Source organism: Quercus lobata, chromosome 12 (genome assembly GCF_001633185.2).
Source record: "Quercus lobata isolate SW786 chromosome 12, ValleyOak3.0 Primary Assembly, whole genome shotgun sequence".
Classification (NCBI taxonomy): domain Eukaryota; kingdom Viridiplantae; phylum Streptophyta; class Magnoliopsida; order Fagales; family Fagaceae; genus Quercus; species Quercus lobata.
Genome location: NC_044915.1, coordinates 12,360,697 through 12,370,807, shown reverse-complemented (window position 1 = coordinate 12,370,807; position 10,111 = coordinate 12,360,697). Strand labels below are relative to the sequence as shown.

The 10,111-nt window shown below is 35.4% G+C and overlaps 1 protein-coding gene across 2 annotated transcripts; it reads right to left on the bottom strand.

The window, feature by feature from the left end:
* Positions 1-355: 355 nt before the first annotated feature.
* Positions 356-5,748, bottom strand: LOC115971531 (phosphatidylinositol/phosphatidylcholine transfer protein SFH11). Of its 2 annotated transcripts, none has more exons than XM_031091509.1 (11): positions 4,638-5,748; positions 4,352-4,451; positions 3,952-4,218; positions 3,738-3,815; positions 2,471-2,572; positions 2,318-2,367; positions 2,066-2,174; positions 1,873-1,947; positions 869-928; positions 730-771; positions 356-640 (listed from the first exon to the last, which is right to left on the bottom strand). In XM_031091509.1, the coding sequence occupies exons 1-11, from the start codon at positions 5,012-5,014 to the stop codon at positions 590-592; spliced, it is 1,311 nt and encodes a 436-aa protein (XP_030947369.1). In that variant the 5' UTR covers positions 5,015-5,748; the 3' UTR covers positions 356-589. The 2 variants fall into 2 exon arrangements, with proteins under 2 accessions (XP_030947369.1, XP_030947370.1); XM_031091510.1 differs by having other exon boundaries at positions 4,681-4,766.
* Positions 5,749-10,111: the final 4,363 nt, after the last annotated feature.

Genomic DNA, 10,111 nt, shown 5'->3' with positions numbered 1-10,111 from the left:
TAAATTTTGACTCTATATGCTATTTGATTATATTTTATTAGAAGAGCTTCGTAAAGTTTGACCTCGTGTCTAGTAGATCTATTTGATTTTAAGTTGATTTTCCACTAACTATACAGTGCAATAATGCTCTATCAATTGACTTGGTGTGGCATAGCTTTACATGCCAAACAGTACTGGACTACTGGTGGCCTTGCTCATTTTCAAGAAGTTTGAAGCTTATATTCTCTTACCCAAAAGATGAGTCAACTGTAAATTCTGCGAGTTTGGGTAAAAAAATTATACTTGGATGCATTATATATAAAACTAAAAACTTTTTAGTTCTACATATACGACAGGATAAAAAGACCATTTAGTTATTTTTAACATTCGATAATAAACAACGTAAAAAGTGTATGTATTTTAGTTATTTTACATCAACATTGCCATTTTGGCTCCAGCCGTTTGCAAGTGCCTATAAATGTACATGCACATGAGACATACCATTGTTAAATTCTAATTCTGATTGGTCACACCAATCTTCAATCTAGTCTAGAGAGAATGTGAAGGCAATTAACATATCAGTTTATTAGTTTTGTCATATAGTCGAACATCACAAGTTCAATCTCAGCTCTTCTATAATTTGTGAAAGTCCTTTCAAGACCTATGAGAGAAAAGAATTAGTAAGTCGAACAAAAGATTATATGATATAGATTGCTAGCAACACATTCCTTAAACATCTTTCAGACTCACCATTTTGGTGTCCTCAAGGGCAGTTTCCAGTGCCTCAATTTTCTGGTGATATTAAAAAAGAAATAGAGAAAGAATCAACAAAATTCAGCTCATGATTTAGATTTTAGATTAATAAATGTGCTGTATTTGTGTAACTCACTGTCTTTGCATTTCCAAGTGCAGCTTCCAATGCCAGGATTTTTTTAAACTCTTCATATCTCTGCATTGAGTTAAATTAAGTCTTAATTCTCAGTTCTCACAACCACAAGTAGAACAGAAGCGAGAGGAGGGGGGGAAGCTGCTCCAGTGATAAACGGAAAACAACCTACTGAGTACTGCTATTTACTTGTTACACATGAATTTGCTCGCAATGCACGTCAATTGACATTTTAGATTCTTTTTCTCTTTCTTCATATATTGAAAAGATTGAAAACATCATGACTATCGAATATCACACTAATTTTTTTTTTTTTTTTTTAACCAAACAGATGAACTCAACAATTTAATTGAGAGAGGAAATTGCATTCATGAATCTTAAATAAGTTATAAATGACATCCTGCTGGGAAGCAAGATCATTGGAATGCCTAAGGGAGCAAGACGGGGATTATATGCAATGTATTCTTGCATAGTGAAGTCCATATAAGCCTGATGCAAAATTGAAATCATGTATACCCTGAGAGGAGCCTTTAATAGCTGGTGAAACATAGATTTTTATCCTCGAACAAAAATATTATATGTAGTGTGTGTTTCAGAAAATGACCATGCCAGTTTTGGAAGTCATTAAGCACAATGTGAGATATGGCCATATAAGAAAATTGGTGTTGAGGCCCTGTAAAGCAAGACACTTTTTGATGATCTTTAAGCTATTTTATCATATATTAGGCGTATAATTTCTTAAGCTAATTTTAGGGAACTAAGATAGCACAGATAAAAGGATGATTGCTGCCATGATCTAACAACACTTTGTAGTGTAAAATAGACACCGTTCTATATCCAAAACATTATACAAGAATAAGGTTAAGGAATTCAAATGATGCAGTGCAAGTGTTCTTACATTCTTGGGCCTTCATTCAGTTGGTAATGGGGGTGAACAAGAGGGGATATATTGTTGGGGTAAATCTTTGGTTAGAATCTTAATATTATTTGAATATAAGGTTGCTTACTTGCTCGAAGGGATCTTCTGAAACTTCACCACCATTTTCTCCATTATCAGACACATCTTCTGCTGAAGAAACTGACTGTAAAAAATAAGTGAAACATTTATCTTAAGCAATTTAAGATGACACAGTAGCTGAAGGTCAAATATCCATACAGGATATCTCTTTTAGATGTCTTCCAGAGAACTGAGAGGTTAACCTGAAGCATTTCCACGATCTCTAGATTGTTCCAGGGTCCTTTGTCACTAAACAGGCAACCTCCATAGTCAGAACATGTGCAACTCCCACCCAGAAAAGTTGGCAAGCTACTGTAGAATTGAATAAAAGAACTTAGTGAGCCAACATAAGCAAGTTACTTCAGAGATATTCATATGCTGAAATATATACTGGAAATCAACCAACCATGTGTACTAATTTTTCAAATACATATAGGTGAGCACAGACATTTTACCTTGGATCAATAACTTCACGCAGTTTACTACCATAATCGTATCCAAGCACCTGAAACATCACATAGTAAAAGTAACCACTGCAGTCTTGAGAAGGAAACCAGAAGCAAAAGACTGCCTCTACCCAAAAAGGAGTTGACAAGAAAAGTTCTTACTAGAATTTTTGACATTGTTCGTGCATCTAGAAAGGTCTTGATTACTTTCCACACCATCCGAAACCCAGATCCAGCATTGATGATAAAGAGTTTATTTAAAGTCTGAGAATATCAATGAGCAAAATTTAGTATGATGTATAATTGCACACAAGCCACCAGGCACATTCTCAGGCATCGGTTTGTCTATCCTCCTTAATGAAAATTATCAAATAAAGATTTATATAATTCTTCTCTTTAAGGTCACCCCCTCCTGCCCTTTTTTTATTCCATCAAAAAATTATTAGGCAGACAGAATATTGAAATGAGGGTTTTTCTTTCTTCATCAACTTGTTTAACAATCTTTAAATTACTTCCCTGCTCAATTTTCATACATATACAGCACTAATTTTTGAATACAATCATTTCATGTCTTTGTCTTTTCTCAATGTCTCATAGTATAACTGATAAGGTATAATCACAACCGTCAATGATGCTCCCATATATTCCTAATGCTGAATCTCACTGTGTCACAAACATAGTCTTATATCATACTTTATTTAAATTTTCTTTAGTAGTATTTACAACAAAATTGAAGCTCATCCCATAAGCCACACAACGTTGTACATTCATAGCCCTTTCAGTATCACACAAATTCATTGATATAAAGCTGCATTGGACCATTGAGCACGTTTACTCATCTGGCTTCTTTATAGGTCATTCATGAATCAAGGTGTCTTTTTGGGGTCAGCACATAACTCCCCAACTTATTTGTTACAGTGACCATTAGTCGCTAAATGTTGGCTAGTTCATTACCCACGATGATCAAGAAGGATGAAACAAAATATCAATAACTGACAGCAGAGCAAATGCCAATTGCTGTACAATTAATTTGCATTTAAGGCTTAACAAGTGAATATGGTCGTTTTTTAGTTATTGTCTTCTATTAAGTATGTAGTTGCTAATTAACTTGTGCCTAATAGGTAGGGATATCTTTGCTTGGTCTCAGCGCTCACAAGCATTGACTAGTCAATAGGTCCCCCACGGAGCATCAATATTAGACTATGGCATAGCACGAACATTCAACTCAACTATACTAAGCCTTAATCCCAACTTGTTAGGGTAGGCTACATGGTCCTTTCCGGAATTTATAGGATTTACCTTCATAAGCCATGACTTAATTTTATGTATGACCAACAATCTACTAGAACCCTCTTATTTTTTAGGAGCTTGGAACTACCCTAAAAAGTTAAGACAATGAGCATGACAGAGTGAAATTTCATGCACTTACCTCTGGGTAGTAATTGCTATCAATCTTCATAATTTCTGTAAGGAGAAATCTTGCAGGCTTTGAGAAATTGGACATTCCCTAAGCAAAAACAATATTAAAATAATTTAGCTGCTGCTATGAAATAGTATTGAATTGATTGATCACTAACCTATGATCTTGAAGGATATAATTATAAACTCAAGTAAAAAGGGAGAATATGAGAAGAAATGCTCACAACTCCATTCACATCCAAGATACTTGTGGTGGATGCTATATGTCTCTTAGCTGCAATTGAGCACGCAGGATATCTCAAATTTAATGATTTCTCTTGTTCTGACACATGATACTTAATAAATCTTTCTATGGTAGTTACTTGCAGTAGGGAATTGAGGTTTACTATCCCAATCCTTTCAATGTATACTGGTCTACCACATCTATCAACCCCATGATATCCATGAGGATAGTAAATCTTTACCTTTGCATACTCCTCAAACTTAAATTCCTGCATCAAGTTCCAGAAACTGAGAAACATGAATCTCAAAATAATAAATTTGCAATGGCAGACAAACTAAACGTTACAATTTAAAAACCAAATTCCTCGTATATAAAATGGTAAGAGTTTGTCTGGATTGCACCTTGGAAATTTTATCAACCCCAAAACTTTCACGCCAGTTAAGATAATTCAGAAACTCATCCTTTGCTTTTGAAAGATCAAAATCTCTCATTCGTAGAAACCTGAAATCATAGGAAATCGCCATCATATGGTACAATTACCAATCCTAATATGTAGATTGAAACATAAGTCTCATACACTATTCTTTAACAACACCACCGCTGGCATGAAAAGCTCCTTCAACATGGGAAAATATGTATCTAGTATCTACTATCTAGTAAGAATGTCACAATGAAAATCAAAATTACCGTAAAAGAGTATGATAATCATTGGGCTTTTCCAGGAACTGACCATCAACAAAAAGCAATTTACGGAAAGCCTCAACAAGTTTCTCATCTTTTGGATCATGAGCTCCTTCGAGTACCATTTGCAAGCTTTTAGTCCTTCTAATTTTCTTCCATGAGTCCCGAAACTTGAGCGGTTTAGAAATCATTGACATGAAGCCGGAATTTGAAGGCTCGTGATTTTCTTGAGGAGGGAGATGCCAATGGTTTTCAATAGGTGGATGGATAGTTTTAGTCCCGCCAGTGGTTAACTGGGATTTGTTTAAACTCGATGGTTCCTCACCATCTCTATCACCTCTGGATATAATTATCTCCCTAGATCTTTCCCTTGGTGTATTCATATAGGAACAACAAATGTGTCACCAGAAGAATACTAAATATGTCTTTTATGGAATGCAAGGCTATGATTTTCACTTAGTTGAAGTTATAGCTTACAAAACAATTGGAGGGGAAGCTAAGAAATAGCAAAAACTCACAATTCACATCAATATCATAAAAATGGAAGACACTTGAAACTCAAACAATTTACAGGTAGATATGAGGATGGGAAATAGAGATTTTTTCGAGGATTGGAAATACTTTGAAGCATGAAAAGTGACAAAGCCCAAGATTTCATGAACTTAGCTAATCTCATTGATCAAATGGGATAAACCTCATACAATTTAAATACTAAACGGGAAGAAATCAGCAAGAAAATGGTAGAAAGATAGAAGAAATGGCTGAAAATTATGAAGGTAACAAAGAAAATCCTCAGAGAAACAATGAGAATTGTTGGGGAATTGATCCTTTAGCTACAAAGATAATGAAAACCCAGTTGAGAATTCGAGAAAATAGTGCCAACGTCGAAGTAAATTGTGCACGTGTCGATGGAAAAAACCGAAGAAAACGAAGGTATTGTAAGCGAAAAAGCTCTGGAATAGTACAAAGCAGGAGGAAAGGACAGAATATTGGAACAGTGCCTGGAAGAATAAGAAGAAGGAGAAGGAAAGAAAAGACAGAAGCAACGTTGGTGAAGAACAGAAGGAATCATGGAATGCCATGCTGAATTTGTTCGCATTTTTTGGTAAGTTTTGGATTCCATGGAATTGCGTAAAGGCAGGCCAACTCGTTTTTCACGAAAACACAGTAGTTTTAAGGAAAATTGTGAACTGTGGGACCAGGTTCGGAGGCACAACGGTCCAAACCATAATAGTTTTAACTGTAGATGGACACTGTTAGTTATTATATCGTTACCGCCGTAACAGTATGAATATCGCCTTGTTAGCCCTTGCTTTTATAAATAGCTAGGCTCGTCGGGAATAGCCCTAAAAAGCAACAACAAAAAAACCCAAAGATGGAAGATTGGGGCTTTTGCTTTGTGCCTATGGCCGAAGAACCTAGCTATTAAAAACCATTAGCCTATGACAATGAGGCAGAATAAATAGACAAGTTTCACGAGGCCCAAAATTGTTCTAAATAAATGGGCCAACATGGGACTTAAGGGAGTATTTATTACTTATTAGTTACTTTGTATAATAATGTAGTGCTCCCTTCCCTTCTTTCACAACATGGTAGATCCCACAAGAATTTAGCTTGAAAAAAAGGCTCATGTCAACTTTTGAAAACAAAAATAGCTACTAGTCTCTTTACTTTGGTGGCAATGTTGGATTCTTATGTGAATGAGAACTTGGTTTTAAACCCTCTTCCCCTCTTGTTGTAAACAAAAACTTTTAAAACAAAATTAATCTAATACATGTTACATAACTGGTTTATGTCCCAATTTGGTGTAGCCGAACTACATTCCAATATCCTAATTCTAACTTGTTCAATTAGTTAATGCAAATGCACTAATCAACTCCAATTGAGAGTTCAATCCACCATCCTCATCCTCATTTGGGCCTTGAACTCCTATTTAATATTTAATTTAACAGTCAACAATTGCACATCGTGATATATCCGGTTTTTTCCATTAGAGAATTGGAACCAAATTCTCTACTTCACTTATTCTCAGGTCTCAGCCAATATCAAAAACATCTTCCTTTGTCTAAAATTTGTTTCCTAATCCCATTCCTATCGTCCTTTTTACGTCTTTGGGGACATCAACCTTGCAAATCGATTCTACAACAATTATATATGAGCTGAAAACAGCCTGGGACTTGGGAGGGATAAACAAGTTACAGATCCCAATATGCAAAAGACAGGATGAATGTGCAATGGTTTAAGTGTCCTATGAAATTTTACAATATAGTGTTTCTAAATTTTTTACTCTACGCCAAAAGGTGTGAATACCTAGATGATTCGATCATTCGATGGCTATATATGTTGTTTACATAATCTTATAAAACAATGTAAGGGTGCATGGAGAAGGGGACATTTAACATTTTAGATGCAATATTCTTCCTCTACTTTCTTTAGTGATGATGCACAAAAATCGTCAATGAGTTGATAATCTACACGTGCTCCAATGGAGGATACAGAGTTAATGTTCCAAGATCTCAGAGTCTTACTTCCCATATTGGGAGGATACAATTGGGTAGAAGGATCTTTGGTCGTAGTGTGCAAGTTATATCCATGTAGGGATTTATGAATGGTGTGCAAGCAAAAGTTTGTGGGTCCCACGGCCCCACCATCGGGTTCAGAGCATCTGCCCGTCAGGCTTATGTCTACATTCGTCGGGCTCGTCCGCACCCACACGTGGGGTGTGTGTGTCGCCCGTTAGGCTGACCCAAGGGCTCCCCGACGGGTCTTCTAGAGGTAGACCGATACTTTAGGATTTTATCGAGACGAACCTCGAGTGAGGTTCATTCATCCAGACGGATGAGGAAAATTTCTCTAGACAAAAACGCCCTTATCATTTAGTAATAGATTTAGTTTGATAATTACTTAACTGAAGGCAAACCAGTGCTGCTTGCCAAAAAAAAAATGTTACCATATAATAGAAGAGTAGATTATTGAATTCCTACAGGCACCTTGAGGCTCGAGCACCATATATTAACTTTGCCATGCCAAGAATTGGTGCAAACACACTATTACTTGGTACAGCCATTTGAGCACCATATGTTAACTTTAGAAGCAGTGTAAAGACACAGCCAATTTTTCAATTTGCTACAGCCATATCAGCCATTTGAAATACTGGAGCATTTAACCCAAAAAAAAAAAATACTGGAGCAAACACAGTAGCATAAAAGGACGATTCAACGGGCTTACGGGCACTTATAATTCAAAAGAAAATTAGCAAACCGACGAACATAATAGTGGACGGTGGATTAGTGGACCTGATTGGTACTTCCAAATTCAAAGACAATCGTGTATTTGCTTCTTTTTAGGACAACCATTTAGTCCTTTCTTTTGTATTGTGGCAAAAAAGTGCTCAATCCTCAAGTGCAACCAGCTCTGGCAATCAGATTTTCCGTAATAATGCCATTGTGGCCCAAACAAAGACAAATGAGACGGGTCCTCTGGGTTCCCCTCATTGATTTTTGTACCCTTTTGATTGAAATTTTGTTTTTGTCCCCGGCCAAAGTGCTCTGTATCAAAATTGAATGGGTAGTTGAAGTTGAACCGTCCACGCTACATGTTTCATACATTTATAATGTTATAAGTAGTTTTAATTTGAATATATAATTTGAATTATTTTTTTCACCCGTAATAACTACTCTCTCCGTCCCACTTTGTTTGTCCTGTTTGAAAAGTCAAACTTTTTAAGAGAACATCATTTATTGTATTGTCTACCTTTTAAAAATGTATAAGTTTCCAAAACTACCATTAAATAAATTTATCAAAAAATTAAATTAGTAAATTAATAGGGGTATAATAGGAACATTAGTAAATTAATGACTTTTATTTTTAGAAACAGGATAATATTTTGGGACATCCCAAAATGGAATAGAGGACAAACAAAGTGAGACGGAGGGAGTAATAACAATCTAACACCTAAAATTTGTTGTGAAAATATTATGGACTTAGTATTTTTTTTTCTAATGATATTTTTCTTTTGGTTTGATATTTGGATTAGAGACCGACTAGTTTTTTTGCTGTAAACTTATTTCAACTTATTGTTAAAGTAAAGTTTTGTCTAACATTATCTGTTAAGCAAAAAGCTTTTTGCTTTTTCATTTTTGTGTCTCATTTTTTTTTTCTAATTTAATGAAATAGATTTTTTTTAACAAATAATTTTTATTTTATTAGCATAAAAATTACTAAAAATTTTTATCTTATATTTAACAAATAAAAAATCAGAAACTATGAAATACCCAAAAGAAAGGATTAGTATTTAGTAGATAACTTGTTGCCAGCTTATTATAGCCTATGCCCCAAAGTCAATACTTAACTAGCTAGGATCTCAATTTAAGATTGATTTTTCTTTGGGAGATTATGAATTATTTTTTAACAAACGCTGAAAGTCTCCTTTGATTTCCTACCCATACAACTCCAGACAAGTCCAATTTAGACATCTTTTTTATAAGGGGAAAAAATCATATAAAGTTTGAACAAAACTTAAGTTAGATTTCTTATTAGTCATATTTTATACTTTTCAACTAAATTCAATAGCATGATAATATAGACCTGTAAGGATGCAATTTGGGTCCCTAGCCCAAACGATAAATGAACTTAGGCCCAAAAAACTCAATACAATGAATTTGTAGAGAGTGAGTTGGAAAACTAGGTTTCAATGAATCAATCAACAATTAAAATGGATTCAGATGACAAGAAAATGTAGATAGAGTAGTTTAATCTAAAGAAAACTATCATCGGCATAGTCCGAGGAGATTAGTTCTTATATATATTTCTCTCAAAGTTGGTTACAAGTTCAGTTTTTTATTGCTGCAGTCTTTCTCTCTTAATTTCTTGCCCCTTCTACATCAAAGGTCTCTTACATTATATATCTCCCATTGAATGATCTTGACCCTCTACTTGTCGATCGTCCAAGCCACTACTTAAGTGTTTGTCCCATCGGATACCCTCATAAACCCTTTGTGAGTTGGGGTGACCAAGGTAGCACTGTTCAGGGGTCTTCTCCACATAATGCGGCTAGAGAGTTAACTGCAAAGTATTCAATGCGATGGTAACAGCTTTTTCTTAGATATTTCTCAGCTCCCATTCTGTCCCGTACGTTCACAGTACATATCCTTATCAACAAAACTTCCTGGAAAGTCACTCTGGATAATACAACTCACCTTTTGACCCCTTATTTGTTTAGCTGAGAAGATACTCCTCCTCGGCCTACCTCTCCCAGCTTTTACAGCCATAACTTGCTCATGAAGTTCTTAGTCTTACTCCTCCCTCATTGTTGATCTATTCTCAAACCATTGTGCCTCCTCAAACAAGGCTCAAGGCCTAATATATATTTGGGCCTGCGTCCCCACAATAGCCCTTTAAAACTCTAGTTTTCCCTTCCTATCCGAGGAGAAAAGTGGGGTTTTGATATTTGAAAAATAAATCCCACACGTTCCTTTAAT